The 18,730-nt window shown below is 27.1% G+C and overlaps 6 protein-coding genes across 11 annotated transcripts in view; 5 read left to right on the plus strand and 1 right to left on the minus strand.

Moving 5' to 3' along the window:
• The first annotated feature begins 3,094 nt into the window (after window positions 1-3,094).
• On the plus strand, window positions 3,095-4,299 carry LOC124424631 (biogenesis of lysosome-related organelles complex 1 subunit 5). The gene is made up of 4 exons (XM_046963967.1): window positions 3,095-3,181; window positions 3,297-3,379; window positions 3,803-3,991; window positions 4,069-4,299. The coding sequence occupies exons 1-4, from the start codon at window positions 3,163-3,165 to the stop codon at window positions 4,234-4,236; spliced, it is 459 nt and encodes a 152-aa protein (XP_046819923.1). The 5' UTR covers window positions 3,095-3,162; the 3' UTR covers window positions 4,237-4,299.
• LOC124424630 (transmembrane protein 199) lies at window positions 4,255-5,223 on the plus strand. Its single transcript, XM_046963966.1, has 2 exons — window positions 4,255-4,797; window positions 4,870-5,223. The coding sequence occupies exons 1-2, from the start codon at window positions 4,380-4,382 to the stop codon at window positions 5,118-5,120; spliced, it is 669 nt and encodes a 222-aa protein (XP_046819922.1). The 5' UTR covers window positions 4,255-4,379; the 3' UTR covers window positions 5,121-5,223.
• A 413-nt stretch (window positions 5,224-5,636) lies between these two features.
• Window positions 5,637-6,515, minus strand: LOC124424739 (chromatin accessibility complex 16kD protein). The gene is made up of 2 exons (XM_046964195.1): window positions 6,369-6,515; window positions 5,637-6,151 (listed from the first exon to the last, which is right to left on the minus strand). Exons 1-2 carry the CDS (start codon window positions 6,501-6,503, stop codon window positions 5,759-5,761), a joined length of 528 nt encoding a protein of 175 aa, XP_046820151.1. The 5' UTR covers window positions 6,504-6,515; the 3' UTR covers window positions 5,637-5,758.
• Window positions 6,516-6,883: 368 nt separating this feature from the next.
• On the plus strand, window positions 6,884-13,352 carry LOC124424882 (probable elongation factor 1-delta). 5 transcript variants are annotated; one of them, XM_046964441.1, is made up of 9 exons: window positions 7,023-7,170; window positions 9,269-9,404; window positions 10,375-10,638; window positions 11,417-11,515; window positions 11,870-11,969; window positions 12,201-12,382; window positions 12,755-12,824; window positions 12,901-13,026; window positions 13,159-13,352. In XM_046964441.1, exons 2-9 carry the CDS (start codon window positions 9,309-9,311, stop codon window positions 13,311-13,313), a joined length of 1,092 nt encoding a protein of 363 aa, XP_046820397.1. In that variant the 5' UTR covers window positions 7,023-7,170; window positions 9,269-9,308; the 3' UTR covers window positions 13,314-13,352. The 5 variants fall into 5 exon arrangements, with proteins under 5 accessions (XP_046820396.1, XP_046820397.1, XP_046820399.1 ...); XM_046964442.1 differs by lacking the exon at window positions 7,023-7,170 and adding an exon at window positions 8,796-8,926; XM_046964443.1 differs by lacking the exon at window positions 10,375-10,638.
• Window positions 13,353-14,392: 1,040 nt separating this feature from the next.
• Window positions 14,393-15,723, plus strand: LOC124425007 (splicing factor 3B subunit 6). The gene is made up of 3 exons (XM_046964745.1): window positions 14,393-14,543; window positions 14,673-14,791; window positions 14,873-15,723. Exons 1-3 carry the CDS (start codon window positions 14,511-14,513, stop codon window positions 15,096-15,098), a joined length of 378 nt encoding a protein of 125 aa, XP_046820701.1. The 5' UTR covers window positions 14,393-14,510; the 3' UTR covers window positions 15,099-15,723.
• Window positions 15,724-15,873: 150 nt separating this feature from the next.
• The window catches only part of LOC124425003 (solute carrier organic anion transporter family member 74D), a 95,710-nt gene continuing 92,853 nt past the window's right edge, over window positions 15,874-18,730 (plus strand). Inside the window, exons 1-2 of one of the 2 annotated variants that reach the window (XM_046964736.1) lie at window positions 15,874-16,658; window positions 17,181-17,527. The gene's annotated coding sequence lies outside the window, so the exon portion shown is untranslated. Of the gene's footprint in view, window positions 17,528-18,730 lie in introns of both variants that reach the window. The other variant, XM_046964738.1, reaches the window with a different exon arrangement.

An 18,730-nucleotide genomic window follows, 5' to 3' on the forward strand; every position in this document is an offset into this window, starting at 1 on the left:
TTTCAATATCAATTCTATAAACCATTAGGACACAACCAGTTTTCAATACCTATTAAACTTTTCTATCTTATGAAAGGAACATTATTTTAAATTGAATTAATTTAGCTATCGCTAAATCATATGGAATCATCACAATAGCATACATGAAATTTCTGTTATAATATATACATACATACATACATACATACATATATATAGACATATATATATATATATATATATATATATATATATATATGTCTATATATATATATGTATATGTATAATTATGTATTAATGAATATGCTATAACTACTTGATCATCATTCCTCGATATACCATTATTGTCTTTGGCCTTTTATCATTTATCAAACGAAACTGCTTAATTACCTTCCCTCCTCTTACTCTGTTCTGTTTCCAAGAACTCAGTTTAATTTTGCGTATTCTGTTCCACGGTTCTCCATTATCTTCTCCTCCTCTTCCATTTCACGATTTATTTTAATCCCTTTTTCCGTTCGAAAGCATCCGTTATTATCCGGCTCCAGCAGTAACTTCGAAATTATTGTCCGATTCGCTATTGACCATTACAAATCTGAAAAAATAACGTCATTTATTTTAATTACATCGGTATTCTTTAATTTAAGATATATTTTCAATTAGATTATAGAAAAACTTAATATTAGATATTCATGTATTAAAAATGTAAAAAAAAAGCAAATGATTAAAATCGTTTTAATGGAAGATTCGATCATATAATATAATCTTATTCCAACTCATCGTCTAGATGGATAAATCAGCGAGTATCAGGCATATTTCTCGTTACAAGCTAATAAAATATACATATATATATATATATATATATATATATATATATATGTATATATATGTATATATATATATGTATATATATGTATATATATATGTAGACGTCATAACTATTGACCGATTCGTTATTGATCATTATTAATATCTAAAATCTTTACGTCATTTATTTAAATTACGTAGAAATTTCTTAATTTGAAATATATTTGTATTTGTTAAAAATTTTCAATTTATTAAAAATGTAAGAAGAAATTATTAAAATTATTCCAACGGAATATTTCATGATATAACATAATCTAATACTAACTTATCGTTTAGACAGATAAATCAGTAAGTGTCAGGAATATCTCTCTCTCTCTCTCTCTCTCTCTCTCTCTCTCTCTTTACAAGTTAATAAAATATACATGTACGTAGGCGCCATAACGGGAGAGTATTGATTATTATCGTATTCTGTCTGAAATTATTTACGTAATGTATGCTTACTTAGGTTTACGCCCATCCAGGTGGTACTGATGCTTCATCGTGAACCTCAGAATATTTGATTATACGATACATTAGTAAGTAAACGATCTCTGATCTTACATCACGATCGTATCTCATTTTACTTCATCTATTATGCTAAATTTTATTGATAGCTTCATTAGTATCGATTTTTCATCGTAATATTTTTTTTAAGAATTCAACAAAACGTCGAAAAAGGTTTTACGCTGTTCTAATTGGATATAAAAATGGAGCATGGATTTTTTATATTATTTCCAAAAAAAAAAAAAAAAAAAGAAAAAAAAAGGAGGATTTAGTAACAAAAATATCAATATATCTTATTTACGTTTGTGTGGGGGAAGTTATATATATATATATATATATATATATATATATATATATATAATGAGTATGTTTATGTTTGTGTGTTTATCAGTGATCAAGGTCCATGCTACTCAGAAACATAGATAAGTGATCAAATCGACGATAAGTCAGACACTTACTTGACGTTGAGTCACCAGTGGAGCTTCTCGTGGTTTTCGTCGAATTGGAAACTAAACTAACTTCCTGTAGTTAGTTTCCTTTTGGAAGATCCACAAGACTTAGAGAGTAACGGCACGTTTGTCACGCAGAAAGGAAACCAGTGAATTAATTGGAAAGATTATACACGTTACCTATTCGTTACGTTTTAACTAGAAAAGCTACCAGAGAAATATCATAATATTCACATATGTACCATTTCAAATGTACTATGGTATAAATGACGTTGTACGTATGAGTATAAATAATAACAGAGATAAACTAATAATTTTACTACGAAATTCTCTTTTGCTTTTCTAATTGCATATATTAAAACAAAAGTGATAAATATAATATCTGAAAAATAAAATTGTATGTTTAACAAATAAAATAAAAAACAAAACAAAGAAAAAAACAAAAAAAAGACTACATACATTCGTAATAATCGTTGATCGACTGATGATAAAAACGTAAATTTCTTTGAAACATACTGACGGTAGTTAACGAAGTAAAATTATTTAAAATATCATACGAAATAATTATTATTATTTAATGTATTAACTGACTATTATTATAAATATAAAAAAAAGAGTAATTAATTATGATTAATTCTCTTTTGAATTGTTCCATGATAATATCAATTGGAAGCTTTACAACGAAAACGGCGAATAATATTATATCTCTTATAAGGATTTGCAAATCGATATTTGTCATTTCATTCAAAAGCTCCTGATCATAATACCTGACGTCTCAAATTCTACGCAATTCTATGCTCTTCCTTCTCAAATTACTTCTCCCACAATCAGTAATTCACACGTAACATTAAACGATTTGTTAAACGATATTCTAGGCATCACGTCGAAGTTTCACGATATATTTTCGAATAAAAGTAGAAATGATATAAAAACGTATCATGACAATGGAAGACGTTCTATGATTGGCTCTTATTTTCTCGTTCTATTCGATAGATTTCAAATATATCGTAGAAGAAATAGGTTATACATCATTTTTAAAATATATTAACGCTACAACAACAATAATATTCAATTCTAATTGTAATAAAATTAATTATAATTTTTTTAATAAATTTATTAAATTATAATCAATATATTAATTAACGAGAAGAAAATTTAATTTAAAATACATATTAATTATAAAATAATATAAAATCTATATTTCAATGAATTTTTGTTGAATTGTTACTTTTTTTTCTATTGATTTTATATTGCATAATCTATTTATTTTATTTTATTTAGAAAAATCGATTGAAGATAAGTATACCACGCCTGCGCAATGTACTATACTCGATCATATGATTGAACCTCATTTGTGTTACGTTCACGAAGTATTTCCATCGACAGCATGGCGTCCGTTATCAAAGGTTCGATCATGTAATAATATTTGAAAATTTAGAAAGAAAAATATTCTAAACTTAATAACATATTATTATATCAAAGATGATTACAATGACATTATTCGAGATCACGTTTTCGTAGACACGGGAGAAATTTGGACTAGACTCTTTGAACATCGACCATTTATCCAAGGAGAAGTAACTTTTTTCTTAAGAGAATTTCAGGTAAATTAATATTCTTCTAATATAACAATTATTAAAAATTATTTCATTATCAAAAAGAAATCAAATAAATTTCTCACCTGAGTGAAGGTAATTTATTTTTTTTTAACTTTATAATTTTCTATCTACATTGATACATATATAACCTGAAATTTGTAAACATTATATATTTAAATAAAACTTGCAAGCATCAAAAGTCTTTCCTCATTATATATATATATATATAATGTATATATATATATATATACATTATATATAATATACAATTGACAAATGACAATTTTATATATATATATATATATATATATATATATATATACCTATTCTTTACTATAATATTGTAATATTAAGAGATGAATGAAATAGTTATGCATTAAGATTTTAAATATGACAAATTAGTATATTTATTGATTTGTATTTGTCTAGGAAAAGAGAGACGACGGAGAAGTGGAAAGACTTTTCAAAATTCTTGAATATTCAACGGAATTAGACCAAAATCAGTTGCCACGTGCTGAACAACTTGGAGATTGTCATTTACCAAGTTTAAAAGCAAACATCGATGTTGCACTTAGTATGTGCGAACGAGTACTTCAGAGACAAGAAGAATTTGATAGTGTACGTACTTCAAAAGTAGCAATAAAAAAATAATTCATTTATATGATAACTATTTTATAACTACTTGTATATAACAGGATTTTGCTTTGCAACATAATAGAGAAATTCGTAAAGCGGAATGGGAAAAGTTCATAAATGATATGAGCGACAAATGTCAAAAAGTGGATAAAGCCTTTCAGGACAAAGAAAACGAAATCAAAGAATATTATATCGATTTAGAAAAAAAGTTACATATTACACCTTGATTTAATTAATATTTTACATTTACAGCTTCCAAATATTCTTAAAATAATTATAATAGTGCCACGTACACATAAATATTTAATATCATTATAATACTAATATTATTTTTTGAAAAATATCTATATCATTTTTATACGATATAAAAATGCCTGTAGAAACAATCGATGATCCATCCATATGTGTGAAACCAAACACAAAATTAATAGACTTTGTTTGGAAATACATATCCGATGTAAATGATGCACCACCTGGTATTGCTACTTTAAAGAAGAGTAATAGGAAGAAGTGCAATGACGTTTTATTGAAATTAAGTGATATAAATTGGTTAAATAATTATTTACAAGAATATAGAAAAACTACAGCTAAAAAAGTATATTTACATGAAATATTAGAGGATGTTGATGTAATATTACCAACACCAAAAATTACACCTAGAAATCCTGAATTGGAAGCAAGAATACAAAAACTGACAGCGCAACAAAATGCAAGAGAATATAAAGCTATGACTAAAAGTATTGATTCCACACGAAAAGATTTACCAGAAGATACATTAGCATATCAAAGTAAGAAATAATATTTTGATTGGTACTTTATTATTTATATGATTAAATTATTATTCCATTTTTTATTTACAGTGAAGCAAATAAATAAACAACTAATTGCTGTTGCACAATTTATCTTCTCTGTATTAGCAGGATTTGCATTTGGTTTCGTCGGAGTAGAATTAATAGTTGGTAATTTAGATTTTGGATTTAGACTGTTACTGGGTATAATATGTGCATTAGTAATTGCTTTGGCAGAAATCTACTTTCTGGCTATTAAGTTAAATGAAGACTGTTATGATGTATTTTCAACGCCTAAACCAACAAAATTACATCAAGAATAAAATGTAAATCAGACAAGAATATTTTATATTATCTTATAAATGTGATTCTAAAAATTATAAATCAGTATGTTTTTGTTATTAAAAAATTTGGTAAGGCACATAATATTTTTTATATTCTTAAACTATTTATAATAATACTAATGCATTATATTATATATATATATTATATATATATGTAATAAAATTGCATACTGCTTTTTTCTTTTATTTTATTATAAAAATTATCAATTCTTTTAAATAAATACACGTGCGCATTATAAAAGACACTATTTTACTGTAAATACACACAAATTAAAAATGATAATTTTATTGAAAAATATATGAAATATAAAGATTTAAAAATGTATTTCTTTCAAAAGAAATTTTTTTTCTCTAAAAGTAGTTGAATTAACAATATTCAAGTGAAACAATTAATTTTATATTCTTTGTTATTCTTAATTTTGACTAAATTTTTCATATTTTTGGTCACTCATTATTACAAATAATATGATCCATATTAATTAATAAGAATCATATAGACATAATTTGATGTCTTCAATAAAATATCTTAAAAATAAAATTGTAGACTAAATATTTTCTAAAATACTTATTAAGCATAACCTATGAATATAATAGAATTTTATTCTATTTGTTTATTTCTACCTCTTAGATTCCTCTTCGCTGTCACTTTTAACACTAGCCTCACTTTTATCACTGAAACTACATTTACCATTTTCTTGTGTTTCTGTTTCATGTTCACTACCAGATGAGTTTTCATTATCTTCCTTATTGTCGCTATTAGAACAAGAGTCAGTATCAGATTCGCTATCACTATCTGAGTCTGAGCTACTTTCAGAAGAACTACTATTCGATGATTTAGATGCCATCATCTCCTTGAATTGCCTTACTGTAATTTTTCGTGGCATTATTTCCCGTAAAAATTCCAATGTATCATTTGTTTGTACAACTTCTGCTAAATGCTTGTAATCTAAATTATTCCCTTTATTATTTTGCATATGAGCTTCTTCTGTCAGATAGTGAATAAACAATTCCTAAAGATATAAAAACATTTTTAATTGACAAATAATATATATATAAATAATTCTAATTTAAACATATATAAACATAATAACGAATAAAGATAATGAATAATATAAAATTATAATATTTTTAATAATCCCGCCGTAAAATACGCAAGTCGGCTTAACCACCGTACTCGAATGCATTTGCATCTTTCGAACTTCCGTATATTTATCATTAAAAACTTACTGTAGCTTTCGTAACTAAATACAGTCCGTCTTGCCCGACTGTATCGACATAAGGTGAACTTTTCATTATGGTTTTTACTCTTGATATAGGTAAACGTAATTCCTTCATTTTAGATGGTATACCTTGCGCCGCCATTTTTAAAATTAATCTGACAAATCAATACAAACTGAACGACGCTAATAGAAATTGACTAACGACGTACATATCGAACTTCGTTACCCGCCAAATTTAAATGAAATAAACGTTTCAATGATTTCATCGATATCGTTGAATTTAAAATTATTATTTTACGTAAACTTTGATATATAGTTACAATTTTATTATTATTTATTATTAATTTAATAGATCATTTTTGATTATCAATAAGATACTTAAAAAATATTTTTATTTAATTGTTTATTCCTTATTATCTAATCAAATAAATTTGAACAGTGTAATACAGATTATATGTAAGATAACAATTTATTCGGAAATGAAATCTTGTATGAAAAAATTTCCATTCTATTATTTTTCAACATATATTTTCATCTAAATTCGCGTATCCTTTTCGCGTGTAAGCATCATCAAAACATTCTATAAAACAGAAGCTAGTAACATTTCGAGAATTAGTTACGAAATCTTCCGCCATTGCTTTGTCTGTTTCTCTTATAATATTTGTATGCATAGGTACTTCGCTGTTTTCTCCATTTGATTTCTAGATCCGGTACAGACTGATTACCCGTGGCAGATTGATCAGGAGAGACAATTCTTGCGTCAAATTTGTGAAATTCCTTGTGCCAACATATATCAAAAGATTATTAAGGTAATTATATAGTATTTTATTATAAAAATATGTAATATATATGGTCTTAATATCTGGATTAAAATTATATATATATATATATGTGTGTGTGTGTATATATACATACATATAGAGACGAATGAAACGATCGATACGCACATGGTTAACTTGAAATAATAACGATAAAGAATACATCTTTTTTTTACATGTGCAGACGATTTTACTTGTAATTATTTTATTTCTATTAATTTTATTGTGTGTGAACTACGAAACATATAACTATGTGTGTGTGTATGTATGTGTATATATATGTGTGCGTGTGTGTGTGTGTGGATTAGTTCGTTATATTTAAGCCTACAACAGCTGGTTCAATAAAAATTCACGAATTTAATTTGTTTTAAATTTAAAACTAGTAGAAAGATCAAATAAAAGGAATATATTATAAATCGTATTTCATGGATCTCTTGATAGAATAATCTTTTAAAGATTTTTACGTATATATCGCATTTCCCTTATCTTATTAATCTGTAAGAGGTTAACGGTATAGTTGGCACACTTCGTTTCTATATTACAGGTATATTTCAAATGGCACAATGTCAACTTTTCTTGGGCTTATCGAGGAATTACCAGCTATCTCTGTGGATTCATTTAGCGGACAAAATCTTAACTCTTCTGTATTTTTTCTTAGTCATTGTCACGTAGATCATATGAATGGTTTAAATAATTTATTCTTTGAATACTTAGAGAAATGTAATAAGTATCTTTATTGTAGTCCAATTAGTAAATTAATTCTACAAAATAAATTTAGCTTAAATGAAAATTGCAAAATAAAAGAGATTCATATAGACACTCCAGTCGTTATAGAATATAATGATAAACAGGATAATAATCATATTATTGTAGTAATAAGTATTTCAGCTGGGCATTGTCCAGGCTCTCTCATGTTTCTCTTTCAAAAGCAAGATAAATTAGTGCTTTATACTGGAGACTTTAGAATTAATCCAAATGATTATTCAAAATTAAGATCTTTGCATGTAAAACAAGGCTGTAGGTTACTTCCAAAGAAACTTGATAAAATTTATTTAGATACAACTTTTTTAAACCCTAACTTTTCTTATTTACCATCTCGAAAAGAAAGTATAATAAAAATACATCAAGCAATTAAGGAATGGCTCGATCAAGACCCAAGGAATGTTGTTATGCTGGAATGTTCTGCCCTTTATGGTTCAGAGTTTCTTTACATAGAATTATCAAAGTCTTTAAATATGAAAATTCATGTTAAAGATCTTGTGTACAATACTTACTGTTCTATTACTGAAATAGCTCCCCATATTACAAATGATTCTAACAGTACTCCTATACATGCATGCACTAAAAAATCAGATCGATCATTAAAATGTCGTTATGATGTAAGCAAAGAAAATATATTAATTATTGTGCCATCGGTATTAAAATGGCAAGGAAAAGATATATCAAAGATAGCTGAGTGGGATGAACACAGAGAAAGAACGTATAATGTATGTTACTCCATGCATTCTTCATTTAATGAGCTTAAAGCATTTATACAATACTTTGATCCTATGGAAATATTTCCATGTGTTTGCCCTACGAATCAAGAGAAACAAATTTATGATATACTAAATGAAATAATGACTAAATCTACTGATCAAACATTGAAAACGAATAAACCACGATATCAACTAAAGTTATCTTGTTACAAGACAACAAATGTCAATACTTCTGAAAATATTTACTTTAGCGATGATGATAGTTGTTAGTGAGTATTATTGTTATATAAATCAAAGGAAATTATTTTTATATCATGTGCTTATGACATAAACTATTTTAAAGTATGTATATGTATATATAATTATAGAACTATTTGACATTTTTGTATTTTTATTTAATAAACGTAACAGATTTTATATTATTATTAATTATCTAAGCATACTTTTTTTCATTCACTTTATCTGTTTTCTTTCTTGTTTTTTAATTATACATACATCAAGAATTTTTTTGCAATATATTTTTCAAAAACAACTTTTATAACTTTAAATATTAATATCTCATCAATAATGATATAATTATATAAATTATTTCAATACAAATTTTGTTACAGAAATTATTGTACTTTAGCTTCAAATATAACTGCAGTAAATATGGCAACAGCAACAGCTCTTACACTTGTGAAGGTATGGTTTGACAAGCCATCCTATGATAAAGCAGAGCGGCTATATTTTGAACGAAGGACTAAGGTAAGAAATCATTGTTTCCATCTGATTTGTTGATTTATGTGAAATTAAAAAAAAAAAAAAAGACCAATAAATTTTTGAATTAGATAAACTATTGCAGTATATAGTAAATGTGTCATATACAAATTCCCCTAAATTCATAATTTCAATTAATATCTTATCTTCAGTGCGTATCATGAGAAAATGTATAAATATAAAACTATTAGACATACATTTATTATCATTGCTCCCAGCATCCACAGCTAATCTGCATAAATTTTTCCTTCACTTACAATTTTATATTCATGGGTTTGGAGTATGCTATTTAATTAACCACTAACATCCTTAACACATATTTGAGGGAATATCTGGTGATGGGTAATAACAAGATCCTTTTAATGCTTATCCGTGTGTTCTCCTGAATTTTTATGATGTTGGGAAAATTTGTTAATTGCAAACTAACTTTATGTATTGTATTTTAAGCTATGATGCAGGTCAGCATAGGTATTTTCACGATAAAATATTTCCTCAAAGAATACAACACTGAGAAATCTGAACAGTGGTATTCTAACTATACTTGAAAATCTCTTACATATTATATTATGAAAACATTCCATATTATATGTAGATTCATATTACACAATTTACATACACATAGATACAATTAATAAATGCGTGCATATTGTGCTATAAAAGTTCACTCTTACATATCTTTTTATAAATTACATAATATTAATATGTAGTCAATTTTTTTACGCTGTTTGTGCTCTTAGCAAGACTTGTATTTGCACAAAGAGAAACATGTTTTAAGATTATGTCCAACAAGATTATAAGAAGATATGCCCTTAACACTCATAACTCTGTAATTAACAAGCATAAAGACCTAATAAATATAAATGCTTCAACGAAATCAAAATCTGGAAAATCTGAAAAATGTAAAGACAATAAATCATTACTCCCAGATAATAACGTATCTACTGATATTTTAAAACAGAATAAGTACCAAGTAAAAAATTTTAAAAATCTTAAAAAAGAAGATGAGTGTAATATATTAAAAATGGACAACTTGGATATCACAGAAAAATGTGATGAGATTTGTGTAAAAAATGAAGATATTAAAGTTTGTAATGATACGGTTACAAAGTGTCTCTCAAAAGTTAAATTTAAAGAAAAAAAGAACAAGGCTGATACGAGACATAAAAAAAGAAAAAATGGAAAAAACAATATTAAGGAGCAAAAAGAACAATTGTCTAATCAGGTATTAATTTTGATGTATTAGAAAATTACTGTTATATGTGTATAAATGGCACATTTTTTATTTGACTTCAGCACAATCACAATTTTAGGTTAGTTAACACATATTTTTTTTATTATGCTTATTAAAATTTTTTATTTAAATAAATCTCCATTTTCATATATACTAAGTAAGTCATTTAAAATAAATATAAAAGTGTATAAAGAAATGTATAATAAAAATGTACATTTCTAATTTTATGAGAAAAAGAATCGACAATCCTTATCTCAGGAGTTGATTTTGGATGACTTATCTGATATATCTTATATATATATATATATAACAATATATATATATTGTTAGATTATAATTTATTTATTAATAATTTTCATTCCAATTAATATTACTATATTTGTTTTAATAAAGCATGCTTGCATTAACAAATTTACCTATATTTTCTTGCAAAAAATAGTTATGACTAATGAGATTTAAGTATTAAAATTAATAATAATTAATATGACCAAATTAATGACAATTTGATTTAGTTAGTATTTAAGATTTTTTTGGTGATGGTTATCTATGGGACTTAACATAATAAAACTGTTTTTAATGCTTGCTTCGTTGTGTACAAATTATACGTAATTCGTGCATATGTGTAAACATTATCTTAATGTCTATCTCCACTTGATCAACAACCAATTATGCTTATTTTAACTCTAAAATATATTAGTGGAGATATGACATAGATTGGATTGTCTTAATCAATCTGGTGTAATTTAACCTTTAATATCGATGGATATAGAAAAACCAACAGTCCACTTGTCCAATCCTACCTGCTGGTGGAAGTTTAGCCAATGAAGTTGCCAAGGCACGTGAACATATTAAACAATCTTTACAATGTGTGAGTACAGTACTCATTTATCATAGTAACAAATTTTTATGTTTATCAAAATATTCCATCTTCATGTCTGCTTATAATTGTAACATGTATTATTAGCCAAGTGCATATAATATAATTATTATTTAATACCTAGCCAGCTTAAGCAGATGTCACATACACACATAGAAATACTTTTGTCTCATTAAAAATGTTTCTTATATTAATGTCTTACTAGTGACATTTTTTTTTCTCATGATTAAGATTTAGTAAATTAATATTAAAAACTTGAAATAAATTTTATAATGTGTAATTTAAATTTAAATAAATTTAATACAAGGAAATATTATATTTAATATTTTCTTAATACATTTATAGATGGATGATATTGCTGCACTTACTGGAGTATCTCATTCCAATCAAGATGTTGGATCACGCATAGCTACTCTTGAGAAAGATAACCAAGATTTACGAAATGGTGAGAATAAATAAAATTTTTACATTAGAAACTACAAATTAATTAATTCACTTAATATATTTGATAAATATATCATAAAAAGATAGAGGATAAGTTAGATTTTATAAATTTATGTATTATTAACCAATATATTAATCTTATTTATATAATAATAAATTGTATCTAATTCTAATATAATAGATAACAACATTAAACAATAATTCATATTATTTTAACGAACTTTATGTATAGTTGTTCAAGAATTGAGATATATTATTGAAAAGTTGGAAAAACGTGTAGAAGTACTTGAAGGAGAACAGATACTTCCATGTCCAGTTTTAGCAGTTTGTCCTGCTAAACCCGATAAGTTAGAAAATGCATTAAACAAAGAAGACGATGATGAAGATATCGATCTATTTGGTTCAGATTCAGAGGCAAGTGAGAAGATGGAAAAAAAAATTCCTAAATTTGTTACATATAATAATTATACATACATATGATTGATATAATTTACTAATAGAAATATCAACATTTTACTCAACATATATTCTGTAAGCCACAAAGACATGGAATGCTTCTTTAATTTTCATTTTTAGAATTTTTAAAAACAAAAACAAGAAATATCGCGTATTTTTATTAATCAGTATACACCAGATATTCCCAAGACACTAATATCAACCATATAAAGTCAACCATTTCTTACCATTCTTGACACAAATTTCAATACAAATTGTAGTAACTAATTAACGGAATTATCTCGCGAGATAAATTATAATCACCAATCCTATCAATTTCTAACTTATTAGGGTGAAGATGCAGAAGCTGCTAAAATTAGAGAAGAACGTCTTGCTGCATATGCTGCAAAGAAGGCTAAAAGTGAGTTCATACATTTTTTCTTTTTTTTTTTTTCTTTTTTTTTTTTACAACGATTTAATGTATTTCTTATAAATAGAGCCCGCATTGATTGCTAAATCTAACATAATACTTGATGTTAAACCGTGGGATGATGAAACTGATATGAAAATTATGGAGACTGAAGTACGTAAAATTGAAACTGATGGATTATTATGGGGTGCAGGTAAGTCCAATGAGCTATTCAATTACAATTTTATGCTTTCAGCATTTTGTTTTTTTATTTTTTTTATATATATATAAAACAATTAATATGTTATCATAAATTAATAAAACATCTATGATTTTATTATTTCAGCCAAACTTGTACCACTTGCTTTTGGTATTCATAAACTTCAAATTTCTTGTGTTGTGGAGGACGATAAAGTGTCTGTCGATTGGTTAACTGAACAAATACAGGAAATCGAAGATTATGTTCAAAGTGTTGATATTGCCGCTTTCAATAAAATATAATTATTTAATTTCGGGCAAATATTATGGCAGGTATAGTTACATAGAAACACGGATTTGCTGTGCCATCTTTTCATTCCATTAGAAGTTCTAATATGCACGTGTATGCTTATTGTATGCTATACGTGAAAATATTTAAAAAAGAAAAAAAGAAAAAAAAACGAAAAAAAATTACTATTGAAATGCCCATAGAAGAAATATTTAAACTATCAAACTTTTCTATTAGTCTTTTGTTTCACACTCATAACTTGTGAAAAAAAAATTAAACACAAGTAAATAATCTCTTTTAAAAGTTTGAAATTAAAGAATTATATAGAATCATTCGAAATACGAACTTTTAATTTAAAACATTTACATTTTTATATAAAATGTTGTTCGAAATAAATTATAAATAAAATTTAAACTGTGTAACATATATACTAAAATCTATCATACTTGAAGCACATATATAATGGATTGATATTAATAAATTTTTAAATGCTGATTTTATATATTTCGTAATAAATTTTATTGATATAAAAATTTTTGACATATATTGCTTCATATAAAATAACTTTGATTAGTAATTAATTACACATAGAAAATAAAATAAATTTCTAATGATTATATAAATTAATGATAATATATGTTATTATAATTTATTTTACAGTAATAATTTATTTTTGAATTTCATTAAAGACAAATTTGTTTTATATCAAAATCTGTTATATTAATGTATTTCTTGTTTTATGTTAACCATTGCAAATAAAATCAATAACACCAACATAACCTATCTTCTTAAATTGAAACCACAAAATTGATTATATATATATATATATTATATATAAACAAAAATATGTAAAAAGAATTTGATAGTTATAAAAATTATCTGCTTAATGATTTTATACACTTACTCGCCTAAATATTAATTTTTGCTTCGATAATTACTTAACATTAATAATGTGAATTATTTTTTAAATTAAACTTTAAAAATTCTTTAAGTATGTAATAAATAAAAATTAAATAATAAAATAATACTATAAAAAAAAAGAACTAAAAATGAGATCTACTTACGTTTTTCTATTCGTAAATCCTGTTTAAAAAAGTAATGTTGGTCACATTGTCGTTAGCTATATTAAGGTGTAGTCTTGTGTCTGATGTGTTATTAAACGTGTTTGTTTACATTGTTTTTGTAACGAAGAATAATTTTATCTTAACAAAATGACTATGGCTATGTTACAACGTCGAGCCAATGTAAATATTAAAATAAAAACGAACTAATAAAACGATTTGTTTATTCGAGACGTATATTTTGTATGAAGTAATTTTACATAACCTAAACGTGCTTGTATAGATATTTAAAATATTAATTTTTTTTTACAGGTAAGGCTTCCACCAGAAGTAAATCGAGTTTTATATATTAGAAATTTACCTTACAAGATTACAGCAGAGGAAATGTATGATATCTTTGGTAAATATGGGGCAATTAGACAAATCAGAGTGTGAGTATTCATTGAAATTTTCATTGATTTTATTCATATCACAATTTCAAAAATATTATTTATATTTTTATTTTAAATTAGTGGTAATACAGCTGAAACTAGAGGAACTGCATTTGTCGTTTATGAAGATATCTTTGATGCTAAAAATGCATGTGACCATCTCAGCGGTTTCAATGTGTGTAATCGTTATCTAGTGGTCCTCTATTATCAAAGTAATAAAGCGTTCAAGCGAGTCGACGTTGACAAGAAGATGGAAGAAATAGATAAATTAAAGACAAAGTATAATTTGAATGAAGAGAAGAAATAACTATAAGATTTAATCTCTATGTACGATTAAATATAGTATTCACTCTGCAATTATTTTTTTTTGACTGGAACATTACAAAGAAAAAGTTCCATGTATGTAAATATAAGTTTCATAAGATTTAAATTGTAAGGTTTACCCCATAATATAATATTTAAAGAAAAATAATTACAAATGATGTAAATAAAGGATTCTATATTATCTTTCTAAGATCTAAAAAATGAATGTCTGAAAATGAATTTGTTTAAAATATTTGTATATTAAAAACAAATAGTTTAATTATCAATTTTTAAAAAGACAAATCCCGAGCTATAATTTATACTACTTTTACAATTCGTCGTGGAATGGAATATATATATATATATGTACATGTATATGTATATATATATATGTATATATATATATGTATATATATATATATCATGATTATATATATCTAACTGTGGTTTTCAAATGTTTAGAATCTTTTCTTATTTAAATATTTTCTCAGCAGACAATATGATTGACACGGTAAAGCAAACTGTGAATAACGCGTTAGATAAAAAGTAAATTTGTAAGAGCGGCATAGCCTCGTATTTCTAATGTATATGTAAATATCATGAAAATAATAATAGACAAATGGCCATGACATTGAATATGTCCTTTTTCAATGAAACGAACTTTCTCAATGAACGTAACATATGTTATCACCTAGTGGAATACAATTGGTTTTCGATTTCTTATTTTAAGACGAGCCTTATCTAGGCATAAGAAGTTAGATAATGTCGCATGTACGTTGTACTAATAGAAGGGACACGCGTGCGCGAGAGGAGGAGGCGAGGAGTGAGATGGAGGAAAGAGAAAGAAAGAAAGAAAGAAAGAAAGAAAGAAAGAGAGAGAGAGAGAGAGAAAAGAGAGAGAGAGAGAGAGAGAGAAGGGGAGGCAGGTCAGGGCAGGCTGACAGCAAGTCGACGTTCGATTTCAGTCGAAAGCGAAAAGCCGTCAAGTCCGTGCACGGTCGCCGGACTCCCGGCTTGTTCGCGAACGTGCGCATGCTTAACGTCTCCGTGTCGCGTCGTCGTCCTCCGCGCGTCCAAATGTCATACGAGTGCTGCGGCGACGGCAAGGTCGCCGGCGACAGTATCGTCGCCGCCCTCTCGGAGCTCTTTGCTTTCTCGCCGCTCACTCTTTGCCGCGAGATCGTCCTGGCCCTGAGCTCAAGCGGCATTCTTCCTTCCTCCTCTTTTTCCTCCTCCTCTTCCTCCTCCTCCTCCTCCTCCTCCTCTTTTTCCTCCTCCTTCTCCTTCTTCTTCTTTTCGTCGTCCTCCTCCTCCTCCTCTTCCTCCCTCTTCTTTTCACCTTCGTCAGATTCTTCTAAATCTAACTCTACATCTAACTCGACCTTCTGTATTCCCTCTTATTTCTTATCCAACATCGACAATCTCTTCGTTATCGTCACGTCCTTGCTTCTTGGCTTCGTCCTTGTCATCGTCCTCGTTCGTTCTCTTTGTCGTCGTCATCGTCCTCGTTGTCGTCGCGCTGTCTAGAGATCATAGAGTCCAAGCAAATACACAGCACCACGGGGTACGACTGATGGCCTATCATCGCCGCCATTTTTTTATCCCTTCTTCTTTTTTTTCTTTTTCTTCTCTTTCTTGTTTTCTACTACTATCATCGTCATCGTTATTGTCATCGTCATCGTCATCGTCATCATCATCATCATCACCACCATCTCCCTCTTACTTTTCACCTATAATCACTCTTTCGTCAAAATATGGCGACCATTATTTCTAGTCCTTAACGATGCAGCGCCTCTAGCTTGAAACGTTCGTTAGATGGCGCCGCCAACTAACTCTCCTTACCTCATTGGCTAATCATTTACATACAACTTACCGCGCGATTCGTAACGTAAACCAGTATTTATTTTCAAACTTTGTTCTTTCATTCTTTCCATCCTTCCTTATGCTTTATTTAAGTTCGATTATATATTTCTTCTTTTACATTGTTAAGTTTAGAATTAATTAGGAATAATAATAAACGATTAGCTTAGATAAAAGGAATATAAACAAAACAAAAAAAATGATATTGATTATATTTTATATGTAGATCGATTTCATCGTGCGCGCGCGTTTACATTCCCGCTGACGTCATCGTCGTACTATTTGCTTATTGGTTAATTTCCTTCGTAAACGTATTCTTTCAAATATGTCCGCGTTTCGGTAATACGGAGGAGACAATCGACGAGATCTTATCAGATCAAATAATGTGAGAATCATCGTATTAAAATCACGTATAAAGTATCGAGAAGGGAAGTAAACAAGAGAGAAAGAGAGGCAAGTTCCTTTCGCTTAGATCACGATGATCTTAATTAATACTAAGAATCGAGAATATTGGCCTATGCACTATGTTACTTCGTCCGAACGTCTGCTGCCTTTAATTCCTCCGGCAAATTTGTAAGTTGTTGAATATTACTTAATCTAATTTAATCAATTAATTAATTAATTAATTATTCAATCGATCAATCGATAAATCAATCAACTAATCAGTCAATCGATCGATCGATCAATCAATCAATCAATCAATCAATTACGTATAATTCTCATCGATTCTCAGGGAAAAGAAAAGGAAAAAAAAAAGAAAGATAGAAAAAAAAATTATCTCTTTTTTGATTAACAAATTTCCATTAAAATAAAATAATAGAAATTATAGTTCTATCTTAAAAAAGAAAAAGAGAAACGAAAATGTACTAAACTGGCCGTTTCTAATACACGTGTAAACGTATTAGAGTTCGGTAATAGAGAGCTCTTTAGAAATGAACGAACGCGACAGGTGTTCGGTACATGCTGAAGAGCATGTTTGTCTGCCGTCTGGATAAATACGATGTGATGCATACTTTTGCGCTTAAGTACACACATGCATGCACACAAGCATGTATATAATATATATACACACACACACACGCATACACACGCGCGCGCACACACATATTATTAAGCACGTATCGACTCCCACGCGAATGAAGAAAAAATTAATGCAGAGAAAAGATAAAAAGGAAAGCTCTTCCTACTCATTTTTATGTAGGTCAAATCAAAAATGAAGCACCGTTATTATTGCTATCATATATATATATATATACTACTATATATATATACACTATATATATATATATATATATATATATATATATATATATATATATATATATATATATAGTGTACGTATAATTTATGAAAATAACTTATGAAAATAATTTATTGATCTTAAAAGAATCATTAAAGATTTTATTTATATTATTTATATATTGGCCAATGGATCTTAAGTGCTTTCAAATATCAGTTATTCTTTTTCAAGACTTTTTTTTAGATTTGTAATTTTATAATGTGAAGAAAAAGAATGTTAGCGCGTGACGTCTCGTAAAAGAATAATTGATTTTTAAAATCACCTCTTAATTTTTTTTTGTCCATTCTATATATATATATATATATATATATATATGAAAAAAAAGATTTGTAAAGTGAACATCTACGAATTCGAATTTATAAATATAATAGTATACATATAACTTGACCTATTTATCTAAGAAAGCTGTTATTCATTGGTAGCTTGTCATTCAATATTTTTTAACATTTATTTTTTTAATATTTTAAATAAATGAT

This window comes from Vespa crabro, chromosome 6, assembly GCF_910589235.1.
Source record: "Vespa crabro chromosome 6, iyVesCrab1.2, whole genome shotgun sequence".
NCBI classification, from domain to species: Eukaryota; Metazoa; Arthropoda; class Insecta; order Hymenoptera; family Vespidae; genus Vespa; species Vespa crabro.

Excerpts from the sequence above, each read along its gene's own strand:
- LOC124424631 (XM_046963967.1), top strand. Across the intron at positions 3,380-3,802 it reads TTTTCTTAAGAGAATTTCAG|GAAAAGAGAGACGACGGAGA; the intron begins GTAAATTAATAT and ends GTATTTGTCTAG. Across the intron at positions 3,992-4,068 it reads GACAAGAAGAATTTGATAGT|GATTTTGCTTTGCAACATAA; the intron begins GTACGTACTTCA and ends TGTATATAACAG.
- LOC124424630 (XM_046963966.1), top strand. The coding sequence starts at position 4,380 with ATGCCTGTAGAAACAATCGATGATCCATCCATATGTGTGAAACCAAAC. Across the intron at positions 4,798-4,869 it reads AGATACATTAGCATATCAAA|TGAAGCAAATAAATAAACAA; the intron begins GTAAGAAATAAT and ends TTTTATTTACAG.
- LOC124424739 (XM_046964195.1), bottom strand. The coding sequence starts at position 6,503 with ATGGCGGCGCAAGGTATACCATCTAAAATGAAGGAATTACGTTTACCT. Across the intron at positions 6,152-6,368 it reads ATTTAGTTACGAAAGCTACA|GAATTGTTTATTCACTATCT; the intron begins GTAAGTTTTTAA and ends TTATATCTTTAG.
- LOC124424882 (XM_046964440.1), top strand. The coding sequence starts at position 7,743 with ATGTCAACTTTTCTTGGGCTTATCGAGGAATTACCAGCTATCTCTGTG.
- LOC124425007 (XM_046964745.1), top strand. The coding sequence starts at position 14,511 with ATGACTATGGCTATGTTACAACGTCGAGCCAAT. Across the intron at positions 14,544-14,672 it reads TGTTACAACGTCGAGCCAAT|GTAAGGCTTCCACCAGAAGT; the intron begins GTAAATATTAAA and ends TTTTTTTTACAG. Across the intron at positions 14,792-14,872 it reads GCAATTAGACAAATCAGAGT|TGGTAATACAGCTGAAACTA; the intron begins GTGAGTATTCAT and ends ATTTTAAATTAG.